The sequence below is a fragment of the Bolinopsis microptera genome, chromosome 1, assembly GCF_026151205.1.
Source record: "Bolinopsis microptera isolate Bmic1 chromosome 1, MBARI_Bmic_1.0, whole genome shotgun sequence".
NCBI lineage: Eukaryota > Metazoa > Ctenophora > Tentaculata > Lobata > Bolinopsidae > Bolinopsis > Bolinopsis microptera.
In genome coordinates, this window is record NC_087072.1 from 11787118 (window position 1) to 11804739 (window position 17622).

At 41.0% G+C, this 17622-nt stretch overlaps 2 protein-coding genes across 5 annotated transcripts in view; both read right to left on the minus strand.

Annotated features, from left to right (window-relative positions):
• The window catches only part of LOC134826659 (probable NADH dehydrogenase [ubiquinone] 1 alpha subcomplex subunit 12), a 76053-nt gene that overhangs the window by 14741 nt on the left and 43690 nt on the right, over positions 1-17622 (minus strand). The window lies entirely within an intron of this gene.
• LOC134826628 (peroxisomal ATPase PEX1-like) overlaps positions 1-17622 on the minus strand; it is a 66246-nt gene that overhangs the window by 8172 nt on the left and 40452 nt on the right. For 2 of the 4 annotated variants that reach the window (XM_063839101.1, XM_063839109.1), the window contains exons 2-17: positions 11906-13049; positions 11142-11309; positions 10827-11009; positions 10271-10431; positions 9973-10078; positions 8813-9032; positions 8346-8471; positions 7896-8162; positions 7293-7442; positions 6877-7052; positions 6499-6706; positions 5885-6100; positions 5425-5536; positions 4331-4452; positions 2022-2147; positions 331-1100 (exon numbers count right to left, since the gene is read on the minus strand). The exons of 1 other annotated variant lie outside the window; for it this stretch is intronic. In XM_063839101.1, coding sequence (XP_063695171.1) covers positions 949-1100; positions 2022-2147; positions 4331-4452; positions 5425-5536; positions 5885-6100; positions 6499-6706; positions 6877-7052; positions 7293-7442; positions 7896-8162; positions 8346-8471; positions 8813-9032; positions 9973-10078; positions 10271-10431; positions 10827-10862 — 2178 coding nt within the window. In that variant the 5' untranslated portion in view covers positions 10863-11009; positions 11142-11309; positions 11906-13049 and the 3' untranslated portion in view covers positions 331-948. Of the gene's footprint in view, positions 1-330; positions 1101-2021; positions 2148-4330; positions 4453-5424; positions 5537-5884; positions 6101-6498; positions 6707-6876; positions 7053-7292; positions 7443-7895; positions 8163-8345; positions 8472-8812; positions 9033-9972; positions 10079-10270; positions 10432-10826; positions 11010-11141; positions 11310-11905; positions 13050-17622 lie in introns of those variants that run through there. One more of the 4 variants, XM_063839118.1, reaches the window with a different exon arrangement.

The window sequence follows — 17622 nt, forward strand, 5'->3', positions numbered from 1 at the left end:
TTAATTTCTTGTATCAGAGTTTTGGCAGATAATATGCTTGAGTTTCCCACCTAACTAGCTGGTATATATGATATAAAATATGGCTGGTTTTATCTTTCTCTCTTGCTACACGTTGCATATCCCTTTCGTGCACGTCAGCCGCCGGCGCGCGAAAAGGGAAATGTACCAATTTTGAATTTCACTCTCGTGTGATAACCACTGTAGGTAATGGTATACAGAGTGTATATATATATATATACTGTAAGTATATATACATTATATAATATATTATAGTAATTAATGATCATCCCAATTCTTCAATAAAATTTATGACAAGTGATAATACATGGATTTCAAAAAATTAATCATATTATTACACACAAAATTTTTGTTCGTGAAAAACAGAGTTACACAGAAATTTGATATTGAAAATGTTTCGTGGAGTACATTAACTGTTATATCAGTTGTAGTTGCAACTCAAAGAGAAAATGTAGTCAGGAGTTGGATAGTTAATTGGTTAAGAAGACGAAATTGCCCCAGATTAACCCACTAGTATTTATTCTGGCACTAACTTGTACCAACATGTATGATGTACATAACTGACATGATGTAGCCAACTGTTATATTATGTATTTGTGAACGATCGGTTCCAGCGCGGCGGATGTTGTTTTCAATGTTTCACTGAGTGAAAGTCACTCGCCAAGAATTTAAATATCTTTTCAAAGGGCTCTGAGGGTATGAAAGTAATTCAGATGTATTTTTATATGCTGATTAGTGAAAGCTCATAAGCTCAATGTTGGTTTAGATGGTGGCTATAAGAGGAACCTTCCCCGTTCCAGGGGGTCCCGGACTGTGTTAATTACAAGTTGGTTACTTTAAATGTAATAACTTCTATCTCTCTTATCTCAATAGCCAACTTTTAACATAATCAGCGAAAATAATATTGATGTTCAAGTTATAACGAAGTAGTTAATATTTCAAAGGCGCAGTTTTATCAGGAAGAGAAGAGGAGGAACTGGAGTTGTCCCTGAATTTTGATCCTTTCTTGTTGAGGCTCCTATCAGTATCAGCTCCTTTACTAAACGTGTAGTAGATCAGGATTATTACGAACATTATCGCGCCTGAAACAGTATAGTATTAGTACTATTTAATAGTAGTGATTACCCTTACAGTAGATCAGTTAAAATACAACAATTGCAATGGGTTCATAATGGAATCTTAGGCTTATCAAACCTTAACAGGACTTTGCCTCTTAAACCCGGACGGGCACATACCGATACTCGCCGAGTGAACAGAGGTGATCACGGTACAGGACGGGCACATACCGATACATTTTGTGTATACTCTGCCCTTAACCCTGGCACATACTGATCCTTTTAAGCCAGTTCTAGAAACCAAGACCACAAACTCTCTATCAGGAGACATATAATACGATTTAACATATTTGGTCATAATATTATTCCAGCCGATATTTGTTCCCTTGATCACAACATCTGTTGCGTCAAGAAAATTTAGATGAGATATAAATAAAGAGGGAAATTAGGTCCGTTACTCGGCGACACGTGCCACAATTACAAAAGAGACCGTCAGTACGTTCATTGACATCATGCCCAGCGTTTGACATGCCGACATGCACATTGCACTGTGATATTACATACCGACATGCACATTGCACTGTGATATTACATACCGACATGCACATTGCACTGTGATATTACATACCGACATGCACATTGCACTGTGATATTACATACCGACATGCACATTGCACTGTGATATTACATACCGACATGCACATTGCACTGTGATATTACATACCGACATGCACATAGCACTGTGATATTACATACCGACATGCACATTGCACTGTGATATTACATACCGACATGCACATTGCACTGTGATATTACATACCGACATGCACATTGCACTGTGATATTACATACCGACATGCACATTGCACTGTGATATTACATACCGACATGAACATTACACTGTGATATTACATACCGACATGAACATTGCACTGTGATATTACATACCGACATGCACAGTGATAGTGTTGTGCAGGGTCTTGGGGAGCGGAACATCCACCACGTACACCAGGAACTCAGTAGAGTAGTTGCAGATCGTGTCCTCCATCACAACTACTCGGTAGTGGAACAGCTCTGAAAGGGGAGGTGAGTGAGGCATCTACCATTTGTAGACTAGGAAAACCTATCAATATTACTGGAGGTTTTTTTTTTCACGTTTATCTCCCCGGACATGCTATAATCTAAAACGTGACTAGTGCCCTAATACACAGCAGTAACAAGCTAATAGTGCACTATATATCACTATATAAAGTGATGGAATATTCATGCACCAACACATGTGTCAACACCGAGATTAGAAACCCGCTAAGCAGATCACTCCAACATAATGGAGTAATACATGAAAGGCTACAATATTAAAGTGGTACAAAGTTGCGGTATTACAATATAAAAGTGGTACAATGTTGCGGTATTACAATATTAGAGTGGTACAATGTTGCAGTGTTACAATATAAAAGTGGTACAAAGTTGCGGTATTACAATATAAAAGTTGTACAATGTTGCGGTATTACAATAAAAAAGTGGTACAATGTTGCGGTATTACAATATAAAAGTGGTACAATGTTGCGGTATTACAATAGTAAAGTGGTACAATGTTGCAGTGTTACAATATAAAAGTGGTAAAAAGTTGCGGTATTACAATATAAAAGTGGTACAATGTTGCGGTATTACAATATAAAAGTGGTACAATGTTGCGGTATTACAATATTAGAGTGGTACAATGTTGCAGTGTTACAATATAAAAGTGGTACAAAGTTGCGGTATTACAATATAAAAGTTGTACAATGTTGCGGTATTACAATATAAAAGTGGTAAAAAGTTGCGGTATTACAATATAAAAGTGGTACAAAGTTGCGGTATTACAATATAAAAGTGGTACAAAGTTGCGGTATTACAATATAAAAGTGGTACAAAGTTGCGGTATTACAATATAAAAGTGGTACAAAGTTGCGGTATTACAATATAAAAGTGGTACAATGTTGCGGTATTACAATATAAAAGTGGTACAATGTTGCGGTATTACAATATAAAAGTGGTACAATGTTGCGGTATTCCAATATAAAAGTGGTAAAAAGTTGCGTTATTACAATATAAAAGTGGTACAAAGTTGCGGTATTACAATATAAAAGTGGTACAATGTTGCGGTATTACAATATAAAAGTGGTACAATGTTGCGGTATTCCAATATAAAAGTGGTACAAAGTTGCGGTATTACAATATTAAAGTGGTACAATGTTGCGGTATTCCAATATAAAAGTGGTACAAAGTTGCGGTATTCCAATATATGTCATCCAATGTATCATGTATCATACATTTATGGAACTATTCAAAATTCTTAAATTTGATGTTCCCCAGTCGATTAAAGATCTTTTCAAGTTCTGTCCTAGAAAGGAAAAACTTCGTCTGATCGTCCCATTACTGAGGTTAGATATCCCCCAACAGAAATTTTTGTACACCTCTACGAAAATTTGGAATGATCTCATCCCCTATGTATTCGAAATTATGTGATGCTAATGAAGATGGGATAATAATCCCGGGTTCTTCCAAAAATTCAGACTTATCAGGCTTGTCAGGTAATTTTAAATCTAACCTTAAAAAGTACTTGCTATCCCTCCAAAATCAAGATGACCCTAATACATGGTAACTAATCTATATTATATCTCAAATATAATATATTATATTTGTATTATAAATATATATACATAGTGGATGGTTGAAGGGGTTTCAAGCACATGTCACTCTCAAATCTAATGATAAGCAGTGGCCTTTGGCACTTCAAACCTCCTCTGATTTGTTTATTATTGATATTGTTTGATTGTGCCGTAAAAATAAATATTTGTTTTATTAAATATTTGTTTTATTCAATATTTGTTTTATTAAATATTTGTTTTATTAAATATTTGTTTTATTAAATATTTGTTTTATTAAATATTTGTTTTATTAAATATTTGTTTTATTAAATATTTGTTTTATTAAATATTTGTTTTATTAAATATTTGTTTTATTAAATATTTGTTTTATTAAATATTTGTTTTATTAAATATTTGTTTCATTAAATATTTGTTTTATTAAATATTTGTTTTATTAAATATTTGTTTTATTAAATATTTGTTTTATTAAATATTTGTTTTATTAAATATTTGTTTTATTAAATATTTGTTTTATTAAATATTTGTTTTATTAAATATTTGTTTTATTAAATATTTGTTTTATTAAATATTTGTTTTATTAATATAAAATTACAATATAACACTCACCAGATCCCAGAAATACGATAGAACAGTTGGTGTAGTTGCAACTAGGCGACAAATTGTTTTCTCCAGCTTTGTAAATCTGAAACTCTTCTCTTCCGTTCAGCTCCGTGATCAGATAAGTGTGACTAGGTGTGATTAGGTGTGATTAGGTGTGACTAAGTGTGGTAAAGTTATAAGTTAGTGTGCCTAGTTTTACCACAAAGTAATGGTTTAGACAACAGACATTACAATTATAGAAATTTCGTACATAGCTGGAATTAATGGTACAGATAACAGAAAGGTGATGAGGTTTGGAAGGGTGAAGGTGTTAAAATACCTACCGGTAAAGTGCAGTAACAAGTTATGGATCTGTATGGAAGTAGTTAGTTGTAGGATACGAAATTAGACGAAAATCCAAATTTTGACCCAGCGTATAGTTTAAAAGTATGTCGAATAGTTTTCGGTCTCCCTAAATAATGTTGCATGAAGAGAAGGGGTCCGCAGACTGCCGGCAGCCGGAGGGGGGGGGGGGGGGGGGGGGCAGTGAAAAGTGTTACATCGTGACACACAGCATGGCAGATGGTTGATCACACAAAACATGACAATGATGGAAACTGCAATTCTACTTATTAGAATATATATGGAGCATATAAACTTTGCTAAATAAAGAAGCCTCCTCCTCCCCCCACTAGAACTATTAGCGCCCCCCCCCCCCCCCCACTAGGACTATTAGCGCCCCCCACCCACTAAGACTATTAGCGCCCCCCCCCCCCACTATAACTAATAGCCCCCCCCCCCACTAGAACTATTAGCGCCCCCCCCCACTAGAACTATAAGCGCCCCCCCCCCCACTAGGACTATTAGCACCCCCCCACTAGGACTATTGGCGCCCCCCCCCCACTATAACTAATAGCGCCCCCCCCCCCCCCCACTAGGACTATTAGCACCCCCCCACTAGGACTATTGGCGCCCCCCCCCCCCCCACTATAACTAATAGCGCCCCCCCCCCCCCCCCCCCCCACTATGACTATTAGCCCCCCCCCCCCCCCCACTATGACTATTAGCCCCCCCCCCCCCCCATTAGGGCTATTAGCGCCTCCCCCCTACTCAGTACTCACTTTAAAGGTAGAGGGTCCTCTCCCAACCTCATGATAAGCAGCTCCGGTGTGAATATTGAGGTGTATGGAACCTTGTACACAATCTGTCTACAATCACTGTGAGCTGCTAAATCTATGAGAATATCGGAGTTTAGGGTGCAAAATTAAGATCTAAATTGAAATGTCTAGTTCAAATAGACTTTGACTTTGGATTATTATTCTTATTTCAAAGTTGAAGCCTTTGATTTTTTAAATAGCAGTAGTCTTGAAACCTTATCACAGCTTTACTATACAGGGAAATGAACTTTTTCACGTTTGATAAAAATAGTATGTTCTATTTTTAAGAGCTCGGTCAGACAGGTGTAAGATGTTGAGAGAGGGGTAAAGGGGTAGGGAGAGGGGGGGGGGGTAGGGAGAGGGGGGTAGGGAGAGGGGGGGGGGGGGGGGTAGGGAGAGGGGTGGTAGGGAGGGGGGAACCTACCGGATATCTTTAACTCGTCTGAACAAGAACATTCAGCCCGACTATCCGAGTTATTACACTGTTTAAATTCGTACGAGTGTTTAGAAACGGCTTTCGCAGATCTGGGAATAGGTTGACTGGGGTCCGCATTGTAGACGTTGTGTGAAGTGGAGATCTCTCGACCGTGGATTGAGGGGGGTCGGTAGTTGACTGGTAGTGACGTCATCACGTTGTCTCCTGAGGGTTAGTGTTTGCTGGAAGTGACGTCACTATAAAGTCTACCTAATGTTTAAAATGTGGCCTGTACCCCTGGAGCTGGTACGGAGTTGACAGTGTGTTGGTGTTAAACTGGGCAGGAATTTCAGCACATTCCTGAAAAATAGTCTACACGGTAAACACTAAAATCAAACTTTCGGGCTCGCACTCTAGACAAGTTATGGAGTCTCAAGTCTACTGAAGTGCGGACCCCTGCAGTCACATCTCTATATTGCAGGGAAAACACCTTAGACAACCCAGAAGCCCGCATGGGCATAGTGTAAATTCGTTCGAGAGATCAGAAAATTGCCACAAATTAGAAAACCCTGCAGTCTTTCAGGGGATTCTGGAATTTTACAAACATGAAATTAATAACTAACCGTGAGGTGCCATGTAGTGAGGGGAGAGGAAGGCAGCTTGGTCCGGAACGTGAGGATACCTCTGGACCAGCCTGGTTTGAGGATCACAAGCTTGCTGGACTGAGAACAGTACTGAAGGTACTTCGCACTTCAAACTGGCGGAAAGGTACGGCGTGATCAGTACCGGGGTGTAGGTACCTCCCTCTGTACTCTCGTGACTTAGACCAATCTGAGGTTTACTGTTTAAAGTCACAAGTTTGCAGCTAGTATTCTTACAAAAGCGAAGTAAATTATATTATAATTGTACTGGTCATATTATTGTATACTGCAACTGATTATACTGAAGTAATATTAATTATATTATTTTGATTTAAGCGGAAAGCCGCAGAGTTAACTAACAGTTAGTTGAGTGAGATGAGATGTGGTATTGTGGGTGGAGTAAAACTGGAACTTGTCTCGATTGTCAAACACTATCTTGAAGACGGGAGAAGATGGCGGAAACATTCTCTTGTCTGACACTTTGACTTTTAGTTCAACTTGATTGAGCGTGTCTATGTGTACTGATTGTTGAGGCACTGGAATTGATAGACGCTTTGAACTCAGATGCTAAGCATTGATAATAGCTATTTTAACACTGTTACTGTTTTAAAGAGAACTAATCTAGACTATGTGGAGTTAAACACACTGAAATTAATAAGCCTTAAATTCGGCACACGGATGACAGATACCATAGTAACCAGGAAAGTGACTGAAAGGGGAACTTAACAAGTACTCAACAGACGAAGGATTTGTTAAACAGGAGCTAGAGGGTTTACCAGGGTGAGAGAGAGCTTGTAGATCGTCTGCCACAAAGACCACCTCACACTCTGGTTCAGACAGGATCCAACTTGAGTCACGTGCCAACATGTCCTCCGCAAGCATTCCGGACCCAATGTTAGAGAACACTATCTCACCGCTTTCAAATTCTGTGAAGCCAATAATATTGTTCTTTTGCTATGAAAATGTTGTCGCAATAAAAAAAAGAGCAAATTAGAGGATATTTATGACACGATGTCTCCTCTTTATAGACGTTATCTATTGCTACAAATAGTACCTATTTGCAGTAACTACCTCTAACCCTGTCACTGTAATCCTTGAAATATTACTCTAAACGAAGGAGGAGTAATATTCATCCTCATTCCTTATCAGGCCTCCCAGATTCATGGCTTATGGTTTATGGTTTATTTGAGACGTGGTTATCAATTTCGTTTTGGTATTAAAATGTTTAGAGTCTTAGAGGTAACTTAGAGGTAACTTAGAGGTAACTTAGAGGTAACTTAGAGGTAACTTAGAGGTGACTTAGAGGTGACTTAATACTTAAGTTTTAGGAATACTCATAAACACTATTCTGTAAAATAGTCACTGTAAAGAGAGATTACCTTCATTGAGCAGGAAGTTGTCATTAGATATGATGACAAAAGTAAGGTCGCTGACTTTCTGCACGATACCCTGTCTGCCTCCCTCCACAGTCATGATGCTCCCCTCCAAATCAGAGCTTAGAGAGCTCGGAGCAGTTATTGTTACTTGGTCACCGACCTCTGTTACCACGAACTTGTCGCCAATCTCAACCTCAACCGTTGACATATAGGGGTCTAAGTTGATAGAAAACCATCTGTCCGACTCAATTGACCCCATGCACTCGCTCACTGGACAGAAAAATGGGTTTGGCTACGTCTAATTCTCTTGCTATCTAACCGTTAAAGTCTGCAGCAGCTGCTCAACCGTTAGCAGCGAATAGACGTGCAAATTAATTTTCAGACTTGTTGAGCTTCAAGTTTGTTAAATATTAACGACTATCTCTCTATCGCGGCATATTTGTGCGCACGTACCTTTGTTCGGGTAGAGAGGGGTAGCAATTAGGGATGTTGGACTGTGGACACCGGACACGAGGAAAGGAGTACAGTGTAGGACAAGGATACAGGAGCCTATCTGTCTGGTGGTCCACAGACTACCACCTGAGGAGACACCACTACTAGACACTCACTATTACCCTTCTACTTTTATACTCTACAGTAAAACACACTGCACTAATCTACATTTTAGTTCGCCCAATTTTAAAGATAATCAACAGTCGATATTCCACATCTTTCCTTTGATCGTTAATAAAATGGAGCTGCCTTTACTTAAGCAGAGCGATGATATAGGAATGGTTGTAACTAATTGTAGTTGGTATATTTAAAAACTGACAACAAACGAACTTGACCATGGTCGTTAGTCTGGATTGTGATACACCACACCATAAAAGAGTTCACCAGTAATCATTATAAAGGAAATTTAAAATAAAGAATGGACTCACCAACAAGTCCGATCTTAACCAAGCCGTCTCCGTGTGACTCTATGAATATAGTGTTTTGCACAGATTTGGGCTTGAAAAAGGGTTCCATGACTTCAAGAATCGCAACAGAACTATTTTTGTCAGAAATAGTTGCTTGGGTCACTTCAGCTATTCTACCAGATCCCCTGCCTTCATTTAGCTGGAATATCTTGCCAACATCTCCCAAGGCGAACGTGTTCTTCTGAGGGGGTATCATGATAATTTTTAATCTGAGCTCGGGTTGACATGAAAAGAACACAAATCTAAAATAATACGTTGCTTTCTCTTAGTAAGCATTATAAAAAACTTATATAAATCCCAGATAATATGAACCTAGCTACTATAAAACCAACTGCTATGAACCTAGCTACTAGGTCCGAAGTTTTCAAGCACTTTTGTGACATTTTAAGTGGTTGCATAAGGGGGGATCTGATGGTTTTCAGGGATAGTTCTTGACCCAAAAAAGAAATCTCGAAACTTAAAGAATTCAGAATTTGACTCTTGTCACTACTATAAACCAGCTACTATATTATCGGAGGGCCAGCAACCAAACGAGAGGAGTAAACTAACAAAGAGGGTGATAAGCCAAGACTGGTGTGATTGCAGTGTTAATGTGACCCAATCAGATCAGTCGGTAAGATATAGACAGGGTGAGAGAGTTGACATTCCCTCCACAGTAGCGTTAGATAGGTGGTGTATTATAATATCATAATACGGACAGATAATGACAGAGAACATTGTACCTCCGCAAACCCCCTCCCCTCCGTAACCCCCTCCCTCCGCAACCCCCTCCCCTCCGTAACCCCCTCCCCTCCACAACCCCCTCCCCTCCGCAACCCCCCTCCACAACCCACCCTCCCCTCCACAACCCCCTCCCCAAGCGTGAAATAGTTCTGCTACAGCAATTGGGCTTAGGTTAAAGGCATTTATCAACTGTTTAGTTCGTTTCAAAATATCTGCTAAACTTGAAAACCAGTGGCACATAACGCAGGAACCCGGTATCAGTGTAACTTTGTGGCTGCTAAAATGCTAGATGTGATACTTGTAGTGATCACACTCTTGTGTCTAGATTCTAACTTATATTATCCCAATCTTGGAACAACTTTGTAATTCCCAACTTTGTAGTTCCCAAAAGTAATCACCTGTGAGAAGGAAATAAGTCTGACTTTGTTCCCTCCTATAAGTTCTATATAGAGCTGAATATCTCCTGACTCCTCCACATACAACGCTCGTCTGGGTATTCTGTACCTGAATCAGATAATTCTAGTGTCATTTGACTAATTATAATTATAAGCACGAATCTTGATGTATGGATTGCCGAATCAGAGAGTAGGGATTCCCGATAAATCTGGGGATCCACCGCGCGAGGCGGGAGCATGCGCAGAATGCACGTGCATCCTATCGGAGCAGCCTTTCAAGTAAAGCAGGAGCATTAGGAACCTGGTGATTGAGGAGTCTCGCAGAGTGTGATAGCACAACTGAGAAGTGTGATCTAATGTGAAGTATGTGTGTGGTGTGATCGGGCTGCTCTGGATATTGTGAACTTCTACAAATCGGTTTATTCCAACGTTCGACATGAACACTCTTCCGGAGTCGGTCAGCTGAAAACCCACATTTTGAGTTAATTTATAAGGCTGTTAAAGTTTTAATTCATTTGTACTGTAATTAAAAATTTGCAGCCCTATTTTTGGATCAAGCATCAAAAACATTTTTAAAATACATATTTTCAAGTTTTCAACACTACTAAGTACTGCAAATAATTTGAGTCCACGCAATGACGTTCTGACGATGAAATATATTGATCATTTTCCTAGTCAACCACGCCTAGGTTGTTTTGTCAAGAAAAGAATCAATATTATTCACTAAATGAAAAATGCGACTCATTTATGACTGTTCGACAATTGTTCAGTTTGACCACGAAAAACCAAAAGAAACTCGATGAAAGAGGTATAAACTGTAAACTTAAGGTATTTATATTAGCAGTAGTGAAACTTACCGCTACAATATCTCCGAAGAGACCCCCGGAGACCATGTCCCTGACCAGGTCCCCCTCCTTGAGGGTCAGTACAGTGGTTAGGAACTCTCCCCGAGAAGAGGAGTGCAGGATCTGGGAACCGTGCAGGTACAAATCAGAGGTTACTTCGTCCCAGTGTACCCCTACTACACTGTCCGGCCACTTCTGAGAGAGAACATGGATCACATCTTTTTTATAAATTTGTTGAACAAAAATTTTGAAATTTGTTGTAGAGAACTTGTAGTTGTCAAAGGAGGATTAAAATAAAACGGATCGTACACATAAAACTTTACTTACAACACTATTATTGAAAGGAGGGCCACTTCCAGTGCCGTTTATGGTGACAAAGTCTTCACATTTTTGAGAGACTACAGTGAGATTGCGGATGGTATCATGGTATGTGTCCAGTATCTTGCAGTCTGGGTCCGGGGAGATCGGTACTGTCTCCAGTCTGAATACGGATACCTGCCGGATAACGGTCCTGTAGATCAGAGCGGGCTTTTAACCCTATTGCAGTAGTCAGGCCTCTTGTAGCCCTCCGGACATTTCCCCCTTATTTTAACAGTAATACTTCATTTCAGGGCAAACGAAGAAAGCCCATAATTTCCCCAAAATTAAAAAGTCATTGTGCTGGAAAATTAATATTAATCACTTCGAGTCAACCCAAAATTCGCTACTTAGTAGCGCCAAGGTTCGCATACATTTGAGTTAAACAACCAGGGGATAAATGTTTGTCTAAAACCCTGTAACTTTATTTGTATATCCGCACATTCGCGGAAAAGCACGTAGTCCATGATATTGATTAGCGGGAATCTGGTAAATGCAATTTATGCCAAAATTGTCTTTGTCCCTCGCCCCGGCTGCAATAGGATTTAATATTATTTACATTCTCAGCCCATGAAGTGGACTTTATATTGCCAGAGATTTGAGAAACCAAGTATTTTCATATGTAATGAAAATTACAGAACATGACGATCGTTAGCTGATCTTTTTCAAAGGATTCAAGTCGGAGCCAGGTACGAGTTAAAAAGTTCCAGATATACAAGGTGAAACATACTAACTCAGCTGTCAGGGCAGCAGCTTGGTTAAGTGTGATGATTGTTCTATCAGTGCACACGGCAGGGCAGCTCCGAGTAACAGTGCGAGTAGCGTGTGTGGTGGGGTGAAGATGTTCCCACTCACCTGACTCTCCCACAGTCAGTACACCACGTGATGTTACCAGGATAACGGTAGTGGGCAGCAGCACCACCTCCACTAGCTCTGAGCCAGCGACTCCCGAGTTTTTACTTTGATTTTTAAAACCTACTGCAAACCATTCCACTTTGCCGTACTTATACATCCCAAAATAGGAAGAGTTTTTCTGGAACACTATTTGCACATTTCTGCTACAAGGCGAATATCTGGATAAGAGTTGGCTGTCTGTGTTGAAAACGGGAGTGACCGGATCAAAATAACTGTCAGGTTTACTATAAACAGAACTCAGCAGAGATACTGAGAAGACAGCGTCCTGAATAAGGCAGGAGTCGACATAAGTTTTAGGGAATGTAACTCTAATGTGCCAGTCCCGGGGAGCTGTAGCAGCCTGACTGAGGAGGGTATTCTTGTTGAGGGGGATAGTCCAGGTTCCAACCGTGTAGTTTCTGGTGATAGGGAGGGAGAGTTGGGACGTGGTGTTAGTCAATTGGACTGTTGGCGAGAGGACACCACTGTAGAAATACTGAGAGGTTATCTTCTCTTTTGCTCCGTTGAAAATGTTAATCTCAACCAATGTTTCCTCAGAAAACGAAACACCTTCTACTTCCTCTCCACCAACAGAAAATACCATGTAGTTACAGTAATCTGACTTTGTGACGAGCACAGGAATGACAAAAAGGAGCGGGAGTCCACCGTCTAGAGTGGAGGGGTATACTAGGTGACTCTCAGTCCCATCATCTGAAAACACCACCACTAAGTTGGTGTGTCCTGGGGTGGAGACTTTGATATCTGTACTCTTAGTACTGTTCTCGTATTCTCCTGAACTTACAACCTCCTTGTTGATCCTGACTGTGAAGTAGCAGGGGTCGTAGGGGCAGTCGTCTCCTTCAACTACAAGAGAGAAGGTCTGTTTGAGGAGGAGGTCATGTGACTGGGACGACACGAACACGTGCAGTGGGGTCACGTGGTTTAGCAGGGAGAGGAGGAGAAGGAGGAGAACAGTCATCCTACCTGTGGGGGGCATTCCTTCGTTATATTGAATATATGTACATAATAATAAGTAGTTATTTGGAGGACTTGATGACGCATAAATCTGCATAAATACTGAAAATTAAATTTGAAATAGAAGTACTGGTGGTATTTTCAAAAACAAATATAATGTTTAAATGGTAACTATTCAGTTAACTATTCAATGTGTATTAAATAATTACCATTTAATACACATTGGTGTTCAATATCAGGCACAAAGTACAGTGCTAATTGCCAAGATACCTGTATTCCATACTCTATCATGTAGTATGTGCATCTTTAAAATGGTACGCATGTTAAGGTCCTGTACGCACGTTAAGGTCCTGTACGCACGTTGAGGTCCTGTACGCACGTTAAGGTCCTGTAAGCACGTTAAGGTCCTGTACGCACGTTAAGGTCCAGTAAGCACGGTAAGGTCCAGTACGCACGTTAAGCTCCAATGACCAGAGCGCACAACAGTTATGTAGGATTTCGTTGGACTTGTTGATCTTTATCCAGATTCATTCAAATGAGGGTCCCATTAAAATAGAATCCATTCTTAGCCCGGGCTTCTTTCAAATAGGATTCGGACTTCGTACAAGTCGAACACTATTACCAGATTCCTACTTCGTCAACAGAGAGATACTATAGTTGCCTACTATAAGTAACTGCGATACTATAGTACCCTATTATAAGTGTCAGATAAGCGCATATCGTGTGAACTAGATTATTGGTCACGTCAATAGTTAGTGTAGTATTAGTGAAGTGTGAGTGAGTATCTCCCATGTGAACCTATACCTAGGTGATAACTGCTGATAAGAAGTGTAATGACAACTATATTGTGGGCTAACTGACTGATATTCAGAGCTGCGTGGCACTGTCAGGCAACTACCCAGATATTGACTAATTCTAGACCTGTGATGATTACAATTAGGTCAGCTATTGGAGATAAGGTGCGGGTCTCAAGTGGAGTGGTGGTGAGTGGTTGTAGGTGTGACCTATCAAGAGTCATCTTCCTAACGAGCCCTTCTCACGGCTATATCTCCTAATCTCACTCTCTCACGCCCTGTTCTCCACTTTAAAACAATTGTTAAACTTGCAGCCTGGGAAGCAAGTAGCACCTGTTTTCAGCAGAATTCAATTTACCGGTCTGTTCACCTGTTGCCTGTCCAGGAATGTAGCGGTCTTGAAGTTAGATGATCTGATGAGGCGATAGTTGGGGAACTATCCACCGGGTACAGTTTTAAAGTTGTAACTATAGCAACTATCAGAGTTAGAGTGTTCCTCTGCTGTTGACAACACTGTCTTATTATTGTGCAGCCGCGCAGACATCCTCGCCAGCCCACATTTATTCGCTAATTAAAATTGGATACATGAGTACCTGTCCACGTAACGAGGGGCACGTTTTTCAGGCTCAGTTCAGTCAGGGTCAACTTTTAACAGGCTCGTTTGTTGAAAAGCTGGTGGTGTAGTGACCGCCAGGCACAGGAGCTGAGCGAGGGGAGGCGAGTACCAGTTAGCTGATGATAGGCAGAGGGTTTTAAAAACAGGAGCAGTGACACAGTACAAATAGGAGGGGTGAAGTATGAAGTAGTTGCGGGGGAGGTTGTTACAACTTCCCCCGCGTGTGGTAAGAGCTGTAGGGCGTGCAGTGCTCGAGTACTATGGCTTGACGCCTTCATGCTATACCTCTTAAAATAGCACTCACAGCTAGATCACTAGAGCTCTTGTTGACGGTATGGAGCGTAATAATATCGTGCCAAGGTTTTAAACCCCGAGTTTATGTCTACCAGCAGTAGGTACAGCTCCTACTTGCATTTTGCAACATTGCGTAATACCCAAACCTGTCATGTAGCCCTGAGCAGGAACTTAAGTTTATGTCGGGATTCCTGCAAGTTCTTCAAATCAGAAGCATCACCATAACATATGCAGTACAGGATATATATACTAGATAATATTCATTTCCCTTTCAGGTGTGGTACTGCCTGCCTAGGGATACAGAGTACTGAACAGAGGGTAAATACTTATTAACTGTAAGGTAAGTGATAAGTTGTTGATGTTAAGAAAATTTTCTCTTCTTGCCCTTGAGTTTTGCTGTGCTTGCGCTCTCTCTTGTTTTTCATTCGCGAGCTTCAAGTGAGGTGATTCAGAAAGCAGTTTACCGTACAAAACAGTTAGGTACAGTTTGAAGATAAGATGTTTAACGTTGAGTTAGTAAGGGAGCCAGCGCCAAAAAGGCTGTCCTGATCCTCCAACAAATTACACGGGGGATTACCGACCCTGTCAACTGTTAGATAGAAGGGGAGTATTGTGTCCACCCCTCTATCAACAATCCACTAAACCGCCAGCGAGGGGAAACCATTAAAAACCACGGGATCTTTACGGCAAAACTCAACCCACGATTGTCAGCGGGATCGGCGAGGGGGTCTAAATTTAGTTGCTGGTGACAAGTATTAACTATCTCCACATATATACTATATTACACATACGATTAAATATGCAGCGCACAGAGATACAGAGGGCTGTTTCAGCGGATATCTGATATTATAACCATGTCACCATTATAAAAGTAACATATATTTATATAAAAGTAGCAGCAGACTTATACACGATGGAAGAAACAGCGGAACTGTCTATATAATATCCTGTTATAATGCCGATAATATCATGTTAATCCCGGTTTCTGTCTCGGTACCGGGATTCTCTCTATCTGGTATCACGTGACCGGGCATTAGCACGGCCCTGAAATGTAGAAGTTAAGCGGGGCCTACAGTCACTCCCCGATCACTGATTTCTTTAATCTGAGCTACCGTTAATTGACCAGCTGTGTAAAGTAAGTATGCATTGAACAGAGTATGCACACATTAAGTAACTTTATCTAATTTGGTTTAGTCAACGCCACGGTTAGCCTTTTGTTAAGCTATTAGGTTACCCCGGATTTTCGAGGCGTGGCTCCGAACAGAGCAAAATCAGCTCCTGATTTTGACAAGTCAGTTCGAACTGTTTTCAGATCTCGGTGTTTATCATGGCCAGGTATCATTCTGGTATTTTGCGTGCCCAGCTAGCAGTTTAGTGCGTTGCTCGTCCAAGTGCAGAATTTTAACAATTGGCTTCACTTCGTCTAGTTTTGCCGAAAAAAAGCTTATGGTTTAAAGCTGAGTACCGTCTAGATCAGCTAGTTACTTCAAAGAAAAAGATTCCAGGATCGTAATATTTTGATGGCAGCTGAGCCAAGGTATTTAGCCTGCAGTTCAAGGAGTTCAGGAGGAAAGTCTTTGGATCGGGAGAAGACGGAACTTATGTGAATGACAGGAATAATACAGATAATAATATGTAGTTATCCAGTTATCTCCCCTGTTGGGCTGACAGCTGGTTTTGGTACTTGGTACCCGGTAGAGTTGGCTGGTTAACGTGCCAAGTTGTGGGACGTGTGAAGTGCGACAGGCTGCCTGAGAGTCTCTAGCCCGACTAGTTCTCTCTCTGGGACTCTCTCTTCCTCCACCAGCTCCTCTGACATCAGCCAGATCCCGCCGCGTTTTCAGCGTTTTCAGGCGTGTCTATCACCCAAAAATATGCCGGGGACCTTCTTAAACAGCAAATAGCTTTTAAAAGTGCCGGTATCCGAGAGGAGATCAGGGAGAGTGCCACGTTACGCTAATCTGAGAGTGTAGGTAACCAATGGCGACAGGGCGCCAGAGTCACGTGGGCAGGCACACCAATAGCAGGGAGTTTATGGCGTAGAGCATACCCTTGTGAAGCTGGATTGTAACAGTTCAAGTTAGACAGGTAACTGGACAGGAGAGTTTTAGCGGGGCCCCCACTAGACAGTGGTCAAGCTTGCGTTCCACACGGCAACCCGCACAGCGAACAGACTATATTGTCAACACTTCGCATCTGACACTACTCGTCTACTGAACCCCAGCTGCCAATCACACCGCCACCAGCAGGTCACGTGCTGCAGCCGGCTAATCACGCAGTCCGGCTTAGGGTCAGCTGACGGAGGAACTTTCTCCTCTCCGGTTGAACCTTGTCTACCTTTAAAACAACATGTGACACGTGGGCGACCACGTCACTGTCACGTGCGTTATAACTACACCACGTGCTACCAACTCGATATATACTCGAAATGCCCGCGCGAGTTAACGCAAAACCGTCATATTATGCTGGTGTTGGTTTCTTGATTCCCAATTGTCACCCATTACTCTGTAAACAGTAGTAGCTGCAGCAGTAGTAACACAAGTGACACGTTCACACTCCTACTGCACTCGCCGTCTTTTCAACGGTTTTAAAATTTTCTTTTACCGCTGAATACATTCTGCCCAACACCCGAACCTCTTTTCCCCTTCTTTTCACCAGTTCTACTGGCAGAAGCGTGCCTTTCATTCTTAACTCGACTCGCCTTAAACGTCATGAAGGTCGTCCAACACTTGGTCAAGTGTTGGAAATTTAGGGCAACAATTAATTAGCGTTCATGTCGAAAATTGCAGGACCTCGTTTACTGCCATTTCCACTCCCTTATCTCGACAGGAATCAGTTTAACATTTAACCCAAATGGGATTCATTGTCAATTTATTAA